At 41.1% G+C, this 16,506-nt stretch overlaps 1 protein-coding gene across 1 annotated transcript in view; it reads left to right on the forward strand.

Moving 5' to 3' along the window:
- The first annotated feature begins 439 nt into the window (after positions 1 to 439).
- LOC128642694 (adenylate kinase isoenzyme 5-like) overlaps positions 440 to 16,506 on the forward strand; it is a 90,972-nt gene continuing 74,905 nt past the window's right edge. Inside the window, exons 1-3 of the mRNA XM_053695473.1 lie at positions 440 to 797; positions 5,860 to 6,040; positions 9,290 to 9,454. Of these exons, the coding sequence (XP_053551448.1) occupies positions 738 to 797; positions 5,860 to 6,040; positions 9,290 to 9,454 (406 nt within the window). The 5' untranslated portion in view covers positions 440 to 737. The remainder of the gene's footprint in view (positions 798 to 5,859; positions 6,041 to 9,289; positions 9,455 to 16,506) is intronic.

Here is a 16,506-nt window from a genome sequence, read left to right on the forward strand (position 1 = left end):
ACATTAACCGTGGATACTGTATAATAGCCTCCAGGCCTGGATCAATCAGTATCTTATCCTGATAAGTGAATGATATGAGTGGTCAGTTTTTTGCACCCTATAAATATTATGGTCTAAGACCACCCTTTCCTGTCTCTCAAATCCCCCTGTTATATGTTGGTGCCAGTTTTGGGTCCATCTGCCTCCTCTTTCTGGGTTAGGAGAGAACATTCACTGACAAAGCACAAACAAGCTAAGTGTCTGCTGTTCCCTATGCTACTTCTCTCTACCTTCCCCCTGCGCTGCCCACCGGCAAGCCCAGCCAATCCTCACTCAGTTATGGTCCTGACAGGCTTCTGACACTCCCTCTGTGCATCTAGTGGGTTAACCCTTACCTATCTCCCTCCTCAGCATCTCTGTTCTTTTGGTTTAGTCAGAATGATCATTATGTTGTGTTAATAACACAATAGCTTAGTGATGATATAGTGATTTAGTGCAGTCAGAATAAATACAGATTAAAGTCATTATATACTGATATACTGAGTTGGATGAGGGCATTAATATTGCTCAGGCTGAGTTATGTTGTGATTTATTGCTTTGGCTCAGTCTTGGTCAGTCTCAGTCTTGCTCAGTCTCAGTGGCAGTATCAGGACAGTTTCTCTTGGTGTGCACATAACCTGTGGGCAGTGACAGTGTGGGCATACTGCTGACCAGAAGCTGGGCACACTGGGGACTAAGCTGCTATCCAGGGCTGCAGCATGAATACATCAGAGGCAAAGGACTATCTGACGGAGAGGCATATCCCCCGGCTGTTTGAGGTGACAAAACAATAACTGTGTGTGTTTTCATAATGATTGTGCATGTGTCTGTCTGTATGACACTATGACTGTGTGTGTGTGTGTCTGTTATTGTGTATTTGCCTGTATCATCTTACTGAGATTGTGTGTGTCTGTGTTTACTGTGACTGTGCCACTCGTATTGTAATGCCTGTGATGTTGTGTGTCACTGTGATTGTGTGTGTGTCTGTGTCACTGTGATTGTGTGTGTGTCTGTGATTGTGTATTTGCCTTTATTGTCTTACTGAGATTGTGTGTGTCTGTGTTTACTGTGACTGTGCCACTCATATTGTGATGCCTGTGATGTTGTGTGTCACTGTGATTGTGTGTGTGTCTGTGTCACTGTGTGTGTGTGTCTGTGATTGTGTATTTGTCTTTATCGTCTTACTGAGATTGTGTGTGTCTGTGTTTACTGTGACTGTGCCACTCGTATTGTGATGCCTCTGATGTTGTGTGTCACTGTGATTGTGTGTGTGTGTCTGTGTCACTGTGATTGTGTGTCTGTGATTGTGTATTTGCCTGTATCGTCTTACTGAGATTGTGTGTCTGTGTTTACTGTGACTGTGCCACTCGTATTGTGATGCCTGTGATGTTGTGTGTCACTGTGATTGTGTGTGTCACTGTGATTGTGTGTGTATCTGTGTCACTGTGATTGTGTGTGTCACAGTGATTGTGTGTGTGTGTGTCTGTGATTGTTTTTTTCACTTTTATTGTTTGCATTTGTGTTACAGAGATTGTGTGTGTATGTCTGTGTCACTGTGATTGTGTGTGTGTCACTGTGATTGTGCTAATGTGATTGTGTGTGTGTTTGTGTCACTGTGATTGTGTGTGTAACAGTGATTGTGTGTGTGTGTGTGTCTGTGATTGTGTTTGTCACTTTTATTGTTTGCATTTGTGTTACAGAGATTGTGTGTGTATGTCTGTGTCACTGTGATTGTGCTAATGTGATTGTGTCTATGCCTGTGTCACTGTGATTGTCCTCTCTGTGTGCATGTGTATGTTACAGTAATAGTGCATCTGTGATTTAGTGTCTCTCTGCATGCATATGTGTATCACTGTGATTATGTCTGTCCTTGTCTATTTGATTGTGTAACTGTGTGCATATGTGTCACTATGATTGTGTGTGCCTATATCTCCATATGCATGTGTGTGTCACTGTTAATGTGTGTATGTGTGGGCCTCAGTTATTGTGTGTTTGCATGTGTCTGTGCCTCAGTGATTGTGTCTTTGCATGTGTCTGTGTCACTGTGATTGTGTGTGTGCCTCAGTGATTGTGTCTTTGCATGTGTCTGTGTCACTGTGATTGTGTGTGTGCCTGTCCGTGTGCCTCAGTGATTGTGTCTTTGCATGTGTCTGTGTCACTGTGATTGTGTGTGTGCCTGTGTGTGTGCCTCAGTGATTGTGTCTTTGCATGTGTCTGTGTCACTTTGACTGTGTGTGTTTGTATGTTTCGGTGTCACTGTGTATGTGTCTGTGCCTCAGTGATTGTGTGTATGCAATTGTCTGTGTCACTAAGGTTGAGTGTCTATGCCTGTGTCTTTGTGATTTTCTATGTGTCTGTGGATTTATGATTGTACATGAGTATTTGTAACTGAGAATGTGCGTGTCACTGTGATGGTGCTTGTTTGCATGTGTGTGTCACAGTGATTATGTGCTTGCCTCTGTGTGTGTGTCTCACTGTGATTGTGTGTGTGTATTTGTCTGTTACCTTGATAGTGTGTCTGTACCTGTGTCTTTGAATGTGGGTGTTTGTGTCTCTGTGATTTAGTCTTTCTGTGTACGTGTCACTGTGATTGTGTTTGCGCCTTGTCTATTTGTGTGAATGTGTGTCACTGTGTTTGTGTCTGTCTCTTGGTGATTGTGTCTCTGATTGTGTATATGTGTGTTACAATGATTGTGTGTTTGTGCCAGTGTTTCTATCATTGTGTGCGTCTGTGTCGCTATGATTGTGTATCTCTGATTGTGTGCATGTGTGTGTCACTATGATTGTGTGACTGTATGACTACAATTTTGGGTCTGTCCGTGTGTATGGTTTTGTGTGTGTCACGGTACTTGTATGTGTATATCTATCTATCTCTCTATCATCTCTATCTATCCCTCTATCTATCATCTCTCTATCTATCATATCTATGTATGTATGTATGTATCTATCTATCTATCTATCTATCTATGTATCTATCATATCTATCTATGTATCTATCTATCATCTATCTCGCTCTCTCTCTCTCTATCTATCCATCTATCCCTATACTCATATATGTGTCATGATGTGCAATTACAATATATAAGATATGTGTGCTACTTATATATTTATACAATATTTATATAGAACATTTTCTCAGTTGTGTATATATAAAGTGAAACAGATTTGTTTGTGTTGTGTGCTTAAATATGTGATAACAAGATGAAGCTGTATCTGTGCAATTGATCTTTCATGCTTAGCATACTTATATCTGTGTGCCTCTATATAATGTGCACACAATTTATGATCATTTTGCTATATATGCATATTTTTGTGTGTGCATAATTGTGTAATCAAGTTTGGCGTGGGCATCGCTCTATCATCTATCTGTCTGTATAAAACATACAACTATGTGTAGTGTCTTGGAAACAGTATGTATATATGTTTGCAGCATGCATGTATATTTGTGTTTCTATAATTCTGCAGTACATGTGTCTCATTATGCAGCGTGTGTGTCTGTATGTTTATGTAGTGCCGGTACATATTTGTACTAACATCCATTTATCGACTAATTAAGAGTCGTTTCTAGTCTTGTAATTCTAAATTGTGTATTTCACAGCTTCAGCGGTAACTAAATTGAATACATAACTCTCTTCTCCTCTGGGAGAGCCTGCTGGGGGATTAAAGGAAATTAGGACAAGTCTTAGGTTTTCCTCTATGAATCGAGATGTGAGTGTATATAGAGGACTTGTCGAAGCCCACCCCTTGTGCACATCACCATCAAACTCGGCCACAGCAGGCTCTCCAGAGATATAAAGACATTAACATGATAAAAAAAAATCATCACAGCAGGATTAGAGACACAAGTCTGCATTCACTGTGGGCCTTTTCCAGTTGGTTATAAATTTGTGATTTAACAAGATATACATGTGCTTTAAAGTGATAGTAAATGTAATATTATCTTAAAGGAACAGTCTACTTGAAAATTGTTATTGTTCAAAAACATAGATAATCCCTTCATTGCCCATTCCACAGTTTTGCATAACCAACACAGTTATATTAATACACGTTTTACCTCTGTAATTACCTTGTACCTAAGCCTCTGCAGACTGCCCCCTTATTTCAGTTCTTTTGACAGACTTGCATTTTAGCCAATCAGTGCTCACTCATAAATAACTCCACGGGAGTTATCTATAGTATACACATAGACTAGCGCTATCTAACTGTCAAAATGCACTGAGATAACTTGAGCTTGATGCCCCTGTTTCCGCGTGAGTCTTCAGGCTCGCCGGAAACAGCAGTTATGAAGCAGCGGTCCACCTGCTCTGAGGTTGCGGACATTAATCCGCCCAATCCTATACGATCAGTCTGATTGACACTTCCTGCTAGTGGCCGATTGGCCGCAAATCTGCAGGAGGCGGCAGTGCAAAAGCAGTTCACAAGAACTGCTTGTGCAATGATAAATGCTGAGAGTGTATGCTGTCGGCATTCATCGATGTCTGTCGGACATGATCCAATGAGTGGATCATGTCGGACAGACCGATGATAAATCGGCCGTAAGTGATTTTGCCATTCAATCCACTGTTTAGTTTTTTTATTTTATGTTATGTTAATGTAAAACAAGTTTCCCCCCATTTTTATTTCTCCCCCCCCTCGCCTTTCTATTTCTGTGGTGTAGTGACATATAGAGCGGTGACGATCCCATCTCCTCTATACGCTATTCGCAGTGTGCACTACACATTATACTCCCACTGCAAAGCAAACATCTTTGTGTAAGCAACACAGCAATACAAGTAAACTTTTTCCGATTCATTATTTACTTGCATTGCTGTTGATGGGGACTCCCTTAATTAGGCAACCGCGCATGTGAAGGGCCTGTGCTGGTAGAACCAACGTGCACAACATTGCACATGCATGAAACAAGTTAGGAACCCCCAAATAGAAAACAGCGAGCCGTATGACTAAGCTGTTGATTGGGTGACAGTAAGAAACATCAGTAGAAAGAAAAACTACATGGGTGTGTGTGTGTGTGTGTGTGGGGGGGGGGGGGGGTTAGAGGACCTGTGCAACAAAAATAATTATAAAATAAAAATTAGGGATTAACAATTTAAATGTTACTCTATTAGATTATAATTAGAAACTGTGCTAAATTTACCATCACTTTAATATTAAGGATTTTATCAAATGCTGTCACTGTGTAAAACCACTACAGTTAGTAAAGCAAATCGTCGCTAGATTTGGAATCTCTTATTTTTGTAGGTCTTAATAATAGGGGTGCCAACGGGCTACCATAAAAATACTGGGCAGTCAGTGGAAGATCAGGAGCGGCAGTTGGTGGGACTCACTTCCTAAAAACTTTGCTCAAAGCTAGATCCGGCATTTACCCTGCTCTCGGCTGTGTCATTTTTATTCCCCCACAACTGTGTTCAAAAGCTACAGCAATTTTACCCCTCAGCAGTCAGCAGTACTAGTAAATGCAGTTATTTTTCCCTCTTGGCTGCCAGTAACACACAGAAAGCAGAGATTAGCAGCCCTTTATACATTTAGCTGCTACATGTGGGGTTTTATTTTAAACAAACAGTTTTGTGCATTGTTTTACTAGAAGCCACATGAGATACCAGACTGTCCAACTGAATACTAAACAACTGGCAACTCTAGTTAAAATATCCTCAAATGGGGGTTTGAATCTTGAATGACTTTTAATTTCATATTCATATTTGGACTCAGACAAATCTATCGTTCTATCTGTCTGTCTGTCTATTTATCTGCCTGTTTTTCTGTCTGTCTTTAGTGTAACATTAGTCTGAGCTCAGGATCCTGTTGTCCTGCCCTTTTTAACTAGGCTACTGTTTCCCTCTGCAGAGCCTTCTCTCTGGTCTAATGTATTACCGCCCTGAGGATCCCATCAGCTACATGGAATTATGTCTTCAAAAGGTCAGAGAATTAGGGGGCCCGGAAAAAGTGCAGTGGGATACGTTTCTGAGTCGATCCTTACCGCCCATCAATGGTGGACAGGGAAAGAAGACTTCACATAAGACAGCTGGTATGCATTCTTTATGATAAATACTGTTTATAGCATTGTCTGGATTTGTGAAAACTTGCTACTTTTCTTAACAGAGCCATCATGTGTTTAGATTCTCAGTCAAGTGCTACTATATGCCTAATTGGTCATTCCGGAGCCACCTCATTTGTAATTGTCCATTCCAGAAGTAGTACATAACTAACTGCTTATCCCAGAACCATCATGTGTCTAGTTGTCCATCCTAGAACCATTGAATGTCTTGTTGTCCAACTCAGAAGAACCACAGGTCTAGTTGTTTATTTTAAAACCATAACATGTCTAGCTATCCATCTCAAAATCACCACATTTCAAGTTGTCCATCCAGAACCATCACCTATTCAACTCTTCATTCAGAACCATTACATGTCTAGACAGATTCAACAATCAACACACTCAGCAGAAAGAACAGGTATACAAAAGGTCCTTTACTCATGAGGTTGAAGAAAACGCTGTGTTTATTTCTCCATATCAGCAATAATCATATTGTATCATTTCATTTTCACAGAACTGTTAAATGTCTTGTAGCCCAACCCAGAACCATCATGTCTATTTGCTCCTTCCAGAACCATCTGATGTCTAGCTATCCATCCACAAATCACCACATGTCCAGTTGTCCCTCCCAGAACCACCACATGTCCAGTTGTTCATCCCAGAACCAGCACATCTATCTAGCCATCCTAGATATATCACATGTCTAATTGTCTATCCCAGAACCATTAAATGTGTATTTGTCCATCCCAGAAGTGGTGCATGGTCTAGTTGATAATCCTAAAACTACCACCTCTAGTTGTTTATTCCAAAAGCTGCACATCTAGTTGCTCATCCCAAAACCACAACATGCCTAGTTTTCCATCCCCCCAAAAAACATGTCTGATTGTTCATCCAAAACCATTATATAGAAAACAAGAGTCCTCCAGCTTCTTCTGTTAAATTTACCTTTATTGTGCAAACATGGGTCCAAAGTTTACAGCAATGTTTCTGGATAATTCATGCCCTTCATCATGCTTCAACTTACAGACAGGCAGACATTTAGAGGTTAAAAGGTTATAAAGTTTATTAATATAGCAATGTACGTTGTGCAAAGCTGGGGAATGGGTAATAAAAAAATTAAAAATTTTGGAGTAGACTGACACTTTAAATGTCATGTTGTCCAACCCAGAAACATCACATATCTAGTTGTTCATTCCAGAACCATCACATGTCTAGCTATCCATGTCCAAATCATCACATGTTCAGTTGCCAATCCCAGAACCATTACATGTACATTTGTTCATCCTGGAACCATCACATGCCTAGCTATCCATTCCAGAAATATCATGTCTAGTTTCTAGATGTCCATCCCAGAACCATTAAATATGTACTTGTACATCCAAGAACTAGTGCATGTCTATTTGCTAATCCCTAAACTACCATCTCAAGTTGTTTACCGGTATTCCAAAAACTGCACATTTAATTGCTCATCCCTAAACTACAATATACCTAGTTCTCCATTCCCAAAAAAACATCCTAAAAACATATAATGTCTAGCTTTCCGCTCCAAAATCATTAATCGTCTTGTTGTTGAGGCCAGAACCATCAACTGTCTTGTTGTCCATCCAAGAACTATCACATATCTAGTTGTTTATCCCAAAACCACATGTCAAAATCGCCAATTCAAATCATGCCCCCCCTTACTAACAGCATCTGCAAATACATATAAATATAGAAGAGCACATAGAATATCAACGTACAATATAATTGTAACCTGTACAGTACTTGTAAACAATAACATGAGAAGGACAAGAGATCTCATTTTCTATCTCCTGGACTTAGTAAGGCCTCTCTTAGACATTTAATACCAACAGTATGAAACATAGGAGGTTTATTTAAAAGATGATAGGACTTCTCTTGGACCCTTGACGTATATTTTCAAACAACAACATATATATATAATAAAAACATTTCTATATTTAACATCAACTGTAAACTAAATATATGTTTGAGAAGGAAGTCTACTTTTTATGAAATGAATAACATATATTTAGAAAACAAGGCAGTGGTGAGTTATGAATTTAAGATAACTTTTGGTTGATTTATACATGAGTGTATATCAGCTTAAAGTGAGTTAAAGTGAATGTCAATTTTGATGCTAAAGTGCCCGGTTTTTAAAAATTTGATTAAAAACAGGGGCACTTTAATTCATCAAAATTTACATTTCACTCCTGTTGAGAAAAACAACTTACCTTTTAATCTTGACAGCCGATCCAGCTTCCTCCGCCCGTCGCAAAGCCTCTTCCTGGGTCTAAAATGAGGAATCCGGCTTCCTCCAATCACAGCGTTGAATCAGACACTGATTCCCCCGGGGGGAAGCTGTGATTGGAGGATGACCTATCCATCATTTCTGATGTCAGAAATGGCTTGTGACGACCAGAGGAAGCTGGAGCTGCTGTGAAGATTAAAAGGTAAGTTTTTTTTTCACAACAGGAGTGAAATGTAAATTTTGATGAATTAAAGTGACCCTGTTTTTAATCGAATTTTTAAAAACTGGGCACTTTAGCATCAAAATTGACATTCACTTTAAATAGACAAGATATGTATTTTGGTGATATATGCCAATTTTAAGACTTTTTTGTCATACGTATAATTAATACATTGGAGCAGCTGAAAACTAGTAACATTCATCATATTTTTAAGCACATTTATTCTACCCATTGATATGCACTTGCATCACAGCATACGGTGTTCAATGTTTCTTCTTAAAGGGACAGTCTACACCAGAATTTTTATTATTTAAAAAGATAGATAATCCCTTTATTACCCATTCCCCAATTTTGCATAACCAACACAGTTATATAAATACGCTTTTAACCTCTGTGATTACCTTGTATCTAAAACTCTGCGGACTGCCCCTTATTTCAGTTCTTTTGACAGACTTGCATTTTAGCCAATCAGTGCTGACTCCTAGGTAACTCTACTTGCATGAGCACGTTATCTATATGGCACACACAAACTTACGCCCTCTAGTTGTGAAAAACTGTTAAATGCATTCAGATAAGAGGCGGCCTTCAAGGGCTAAGAAATTAGCATATGAGCTTACCTAGGTTTAGCTTTCAACTAAGAATACCAAGAATACAAAGCAAAATTGATTAAAAATTTAAATTGGAAAGTTGCCTAAAATTGCATGCCCTATCTGAATCATTAAAGTTTATTTGTGACTAGACTGTACCTTTAACATACATTTTCTCCCATCAGATGCGCTCGCTGCTCAACCGATGCGGCGTTACGAGCGCCTTCCTCCAATTCAGTCGCAGTTCTCCATAGACAGTGATTCAGACATGACCGAATCTTCAGGACTCATCCAGGAATATGATGTTTTTGACCCCAACAGAGAGAGACCCAAAATCATATTCGTCATTGGTGAGCAAACCATGTTGGTGCAATATGTTCTGTGACAAATAACTAACTGGCAAGTTGTTATACTAGTGAGGACTTCCGACTGGTGATAATTGTCCTCTCTAACCGGTATTTGCTGCTTTTTCTAACCCTGCTTTAGTGGTTTTGATCTGTGTGGTATCTGTCAATAGCTGTAGTTCTCCTTTTTGTTATTTTTTTGTTCAGTGTGAAGCTTAGTGAATAGAGCCGGTTACATTTATATATATATATATATATATATATATATATATATATATATATATATATATATGTGTGTGTGTGTGTGTGTTATTTGTTTTTTTAATTCAGTACAATACTTTTCTTAATAACCTGGTTCCATTAGGTGAGAATTTCTACCATATCAAGCTTTGGTAAGGTCCTGGTTCCATTTGGTGTGAGCTTTTGTTTTGGTAAGGTCCTGGTTCCATTTGGTGTGAGCTTTTGTTTTGGTAAGGTCCTGGTTCCATTTGGTGTGAGCTTTTGTTTTTGTCATGAGATGCAGGACATATGCAGGACACAGCAATGATGGTACAACTCTATTTTATTACAGAGCATAGCAATACACATCCAGACAGGTTGATTGTACTAAACTAACTGCGACACAGACACCGGACCTAAGCCCCGCCCACATGCTAGTGACATCACATCCTGCTCTCATCACATCTTCCCCTTTTTCAAAGGCAAAGCATACATTCGCATATATTAAATAACAAGGTACACCAACAGGGTATACAACAACATTTTGTTTTAGAACATTATAAAAACAGATAGATTAGAAAACATGAACAAATAAATTACATCCTGACTTGGACATCGGGGTAGACTACCCTAGTCCACAGTGACCATGGGATTATTCTGCCCATACTTCCGGTCACTGTTCTAGCTAAAGTCAGTCCCTGTATCGGGCCGGAAGCCTCACCACTCTTCCGCTTGATGTAACTTTGCATGAACTGTCCTCTGATACAGAAGATGGTGAACAAGAGTCTGCTGGAGGCAAAGATATATCCCCGCTATGATCTTGCTGAGGGGAAGGCACCTCTCTTAGAACAGGGGATCCCACCGGCGGTGGTACTGAGGTATCCGGTTCCAGACTCTCAGGTACAGGCTGAAGATGTCTTCGGTTACGGCGTGTAACCGTCCCTCCCTCTGTAAGGACTGTGTAAGACCTTGGTTCTGGAGAGCGGCCCACTACCGTAGCAGGCGTCTTCCATTTCTTCTCATCATCCAGTTTAATTCTGACACTTTGGCCCGCTTTCAGTTCCTGTAAAGGCCTGACAGAATGTCTCCTGTCGTAGAAGAAACGATAACCCTTTTTGGCCTCTTCATCCCTCCTAAGGACTTCGTCCCGAGGAACAGGGCCAGGCGGCTTGAAGACACCCACTGAGGGTAAAGTGGTGCGAATCTGGCGTCCTAGCATCAGCTGTGCCGGGCTAAACCCGGTGGCTTGAATGGGCGTCGCCCTGTATGACAAGAGGGCTAGGTACGGTTCAGATTGCTTTAGAATGAATTTTGTTGTTTGAACTGCCCTTTCAGCCATTCCGTTGGCCTGCGGATAATGTGGACTTGACGTGGAATGTACAAAATCATATTCCCTGCTGAAAGCACTGAACTCTGTAGAAGCGAACTGCATGCCATTATCACTCACCAGCTCCATTGGAATGCCCCAGCGGGCGAACAAGCTCTTCAGGCGAATGATAACGGCCTGACTTGTGATATCATTCAGGGGTGCTATTTCCAAATACCTGGAATAGTAGTCGATAACAACAAGAAACTTTTTCCCGTGCAGTTCGCACAAATCAGCAGCTATTTTCTGCCACGGCCCCGCAGGCAGCGGAGTAGACATTAAGGGCTCCCTTCTCTGAGTAGGCCGGCGTTCCCGGCAAAAGGCACATTTAGACACGTGATTTGCAATGTCGGAGCTGATCCCAGGCCACCACACAGCTGTAGCTGCTCTTTCTCTGCACTTTGTAATGCCTAAGTGGCCATCGTGAATCCTGTTTAACATCTCCTTCCTCATGCTGACAGGAATTACAATACGGTCTTGGAACAGCACCAACCCCTCCAGCTCCGTGAGCTGCGACCTCTCTGGCTGGTAAGCATTTAAAGACATCCAGGCTGCCCGGCTCTCGGGCCAGCCATCTCTTATGTACCTTATAACTTCTTGCAGATCTGTGTCCAAATATGTCTCTTTCTTTATCTCTTCCAGTTTCCTTGAAGAAATGGACTTAGAGGCCAGAACTGAATCAACATACACTTTTACATCCGACTCTGTGGAGGATTCTTCAGCAGCAGCCAGCGGGAGCCTGGACAGTGTATCTGCCACAACCAGCTGCTTCCCCGGCACATGCACTGCCTGAACATTGAACCTGAGCAGTCTCATTAAAAGTCTCTGGCATCTCAAGGGTGTTTTGTCGATGTCATAAGAATTGATAAGAGGGACTAGCGGTTTGTGGTCAGTTTCCAGACTAAATTTCTCCAAACCCACTAGATAACGCTGAAAGCGCTCACAGGCCCAAACTGCAGCCAGGCACTCTTTCTCAATTTGAGCGTATTTTGACTCCGCAGCCGTCAGTGTGCGGGAACAGTAGGCGATGGGCTGTAGTTTGTTGTCATTCAGCTGCAGGAGTGCAGCCCCCAACCCATAACTGCTTGCATCAGCACTAACCACAGTCTTTTTTGAAGGGTCGTAGAACCCCAGCACTGGGGCAGACCCCAGCAGGGACTTAGCATGCAGGAACGCTTTTTCTTGTGAGGGTCCCCAGACCCAGGCAACATCTTTCTTAAGCAACTCTGTGATAGGGTGCAAAACTGTAGATAAATCTGGAAGAAACTTGCCCACGTAATTTACAAGGCCCAATATCTGTCTCAGCTCATGTACATCAGAAGGGCTTTTCATCTGTTCGATAGCCTGAATTTTCTCGGGGTCCGGCTTGATGCCATCCCCGTTGATGATATGCCCAAAGTAGCATAATTCAGTTTTCCTAAAATGACATTTTTCTTTATTCAGCTTCAGCCCAGACTCTTTGATAGCCTGCAGCACACAACTCAAACGCTGATCATGCTCCTCCACTGTAGACCCATACACTAGAATGTCGTCCATGACGACTGCTGTGCCCACGTGGCCACTCAGGAGAGAACTCATTTCCCTTTGAAAGATCTCAGGAGCGGAGGATATCCCAAAGGGAAGTCTGCAGAAGCAGAACCGACCTACCGGAGTGATAAAGGTAGTCAGTTTGCGGCACTTTGGATCCAGGGGGATCTGCCAAAAGCCGCTAGAAGCGTCTAATGTGGAAAAGAACTTCGCCCCAGCCAACTTCGGGGCTATATCTTCCAACGTCGGCAGCACAAATCTCTCCCTCTTCACTGCCTCATTCAACCTTTTCAGGTCCACACAGATGCGCACCTTCCCATTTTTCTTTGCAACTGGAACAATGGGGGCACACCAATCAGTTGCTTCAACAACCTCTTCAATAACCCCCATAGACTTCATGCGCATGAGCTCTTTCTCCACTTGAGGCATGAGCGGGAACGGAATTCTACGAGGAGTAGAAATACTGTATGGGACTGCATCACTTTTAAGTGCTATACGGACAGGTTTGCAGTTCAGTAGGCCCAACTCGCCAAACATATCTTCAGAGACCTCATTCACTCTGGCCACGAGGCCCAAATCACAGGCTGCTTTTCTGCTCAATAAACTGTTAACACACTGACCTCGGATCACATGCACCCACATGGTGAACTTTTTTTGTTTGTACTCACAGCTGGCGAGAAATTTCCCCACACAATCAATGCGGCCACCAGGACTATGGACGTTTGTCATAACCTTCGCCAGCTGGGGCTGTCGAGGCAGTTTCATAAATTCAGCAAAAGACATTACAGTGATATCAGCTCCTGTGTCAATCTTAAAATCAACATTGGCTCCCATTACAGTAAAAGTAACTTTCCAATCTTCCTCTGAGCTTGTCCGTTCCACAACAGACCCCACAAAAGACACTTCCTGACCCTCCTGGTCACTGTCCACCTGCATCTCCTTAATGTATTCAGTTTTACACACCACTTCAAAATGGCCTATTCTGTTACATTTTCTGCATCTTTTATCTCTGGCCGGGCATATGGCACTCTGATCATGCGCCCGGTAGCACCGTGTGCATCGGCCATGTTGCGCCCATCCACTTCTAGGCCTTTCCAGTACTTTTGATCTACCGCTCACACTGTGCCTTTCACTAGTAATTTTTCTAGACTGTTGCACTTCATCCACAATACTCTCAGACCTCAGATCAGCACTTTGCTTTTTCACCAGTTCACTCTGACGGGCCATCCTAATAGCCCCTTCTAACGTTAAATCAGGCTCTAACTGCAGCTTCAGGGAGACTTCAGCATCTGCAATTCCAATAACTATTCTGTCTCTGATTTGCTCTTCTTTAGCAACACCAAACTCACAGAATTCAGCTAATTCATACAGGCTGCGCACAAATGACTCCACAGATTCTCCCACACGCTGATTACGTTTGTGAAAACAAGCTCTCTCATGAATCACATTTCTTTTGGGCACAAAGTGGGCACTGAGTTTATCCATAACTATATCAAAGTTAACTTCTTCCCCTTCTTGAAAAGTAAAAGCATTGAACACTGGCTCTACATCTTTCCCCATGGAGTATAAAAGAGAATTAACTTGTACTTCACCACTCTCCTTGTTCAGTTTGGATGCAATCCTGAAGCGCTGAAACCGCTGACGCCATGTGGGCCAAGCTGCAGGCTGAGAAAAGTCAAAAGGCTCAGGTGGGGTAAACTTTGACATTGCAATCGATCAGGAACAGAAGCGCAGTCCAGAACTTCTGACACCATGTCATGAGATGCAGGACATATGCAGGACACAGCAATGATGGTACAACTCTATTTTATTACAGAGCATAGCAATACACATCCAGACAGGTTGATTGTACTAAACTAACTGCGACACAGACACCGGACCTAAGCCCCGCCCACATGCTAGTGACATCACATCCTGCTCTCATCACAGTTTTGGTAAGGTCCTGGTTCTATTTGGTGTTTTTTTTTTTCCTTTGGAAAGTTTGGTAAGGTCCGGGTTCTATTAGGTGTGATTTGTTTTTTCAATATGAACCTTTGGAAAGGCCCTGGTTCAATTTAGTGTTAGTTTTTTTTTTCAGTATGAATCTTTCTGAAAATCTTTATTCCATTTGGGTATTATTTCTTTCATGTAATTAGCAAGAGTCCATGAGCTAGTGACGTATGGGATATACATTCCTAGCAGGAGGGGCAAAGTTTCCCAAACCTCAAAATGCCTATAAATACACCCCTCACCACACCCACAATTCAGTTTTACAAACTTTGCCTCCTATGGAGGTGGTGAAGTAAGTTTGTGCTAGATTCTACGTTGATATGCGCTCCGCAGCAAGTTGGAGCCCGGTTTTCCTCTCAGCGTGCAGTGAATGTCAGAGGGATGTGAGGAGAGTATTGCCTATTTGAATGCAGTGATCTCCTTCTACGGGGTCTATTTCATAGGTTCTCTGTTATCGGTCGTAGAGATTCATCTCTTACCTCCCTTTTCAGATCGACGATATACTCTTATTTATATACCATTACCTCTGCTGATTTTCGTTTCAGTACTGGTTTGGCTTTCTACAAACGTGTAGATGAGTGTCCTGGGGTAAGTAAATCTTATTTTCTGTGACACTCTAAGCTATGGTTGGGCACTTTATTTATAAAGTTCTAAATATATGTATTCAAACATTTATTTGCCTTGACTCAGAATGTTCAACATTCCTTATTTTCAGACAGTCAGTTTCATATTTGGGATAATGCGTTTGAATCAATCATTTTTTCGTATTATTTGGCGCCAAAAAATATGGGCGTCGCTTTTGTCTCCACATTATTTCAGTCTCATTTTTTCTTTGCTTCTGGTTACTAGAAGCTTGTTTATTGGCATTTTTTCCCATTCCTGAAACTGTCATTTAAGGAATTTGATCAATTTTGCTTTATATGTTGTTTTTTCTCTTACATATTGCAAGATGTCTCACGTTGCATCTGAGTCAGAAGATACTTCAGGAAAATCGCTGTCTAGTGCTGGAACTACCAAAGCTAAGTGTATCTGCTGTAAACTTTTGGTAGCTATTCCTCCGGCTGTTGTTTGTATTAATTGTCATGACAAACTTGTTAAAGCAGATAATATTTCCTTTAGTAATGTACCATTGCCTGTTGCAGTTCCGTCAACATCTAAGGTGCAGAATGTTCCTGATAACATAAGAGATTTTGTTTCTGAATCCATCAAGAAGGCTATGTCTGTTATTTCTCCTTCTAGTAAACATAAAAAATCTTTTAAAACTTCTCTCTCTACAGATGAATTTTTAAATGAACATCATCATTCTGATTCTGATGACTCTTCTGGTTCAGAGGATTCTGTCTCAGAGATTGATGCTGATAAATCTTCATATTTATTTAAAATGGAATTTATTCGTTCTTTACTTAAAGAAGTACTAATTGCTTTAGAAATAGAGGATTCTGGTCCTCTTGATACTAATTCTAAACGTTTAGATAAGGTATTTAAATCTCCTGTGGTTATTCCAGAAGTTTTTCCTGTTCCTAATGCTATTTCTGAAGTAATTTCCAGAGAATGGGATAAATTGGGTAATTCATTTACTCCTTCTAAACGTTTTAAGCAATTATATCCTGTGCCGTCTGACAGATTAGAATTTTGGGACAAAATCCCTAAAGTCGATGGGGCTATTTCTACCCTTGCTAAACGTACTACTATTCCTACGTCAGATGGTACTTTGTTTAAAGATCCTTTAGATAGGAAAATTGAATCCTTTCTAAGAAAAGCTTATCTGTGTTCAGGTAATCTTCTTAGACCTGCTATATCTTTGGCTGATGTTGCTGCAGCTTCAACTTTTTGGTTGGAGACTTTAGCACAACAAGTAACAGATCATGATTCTCATAATATTATTATTCTTCTTCAGCATGCTAATAATTTTATCTGTGATGCCATTTTTGATATTATCAGAGTTGATGTCAGGTTT

This window comes from Bombina bombina, chromosome 12 (assembly GCF_027579735.1).
Source record: "Bombina bombina isolate aBomBom1 chromosome 12, aBomBom1.pri, whole genome shotgun sequence".
NCBI lineage: Eukaryota > Metazoa > Chordata > Amphibia > Anura > Bombinatoridae > Bombina > Bombina bombina.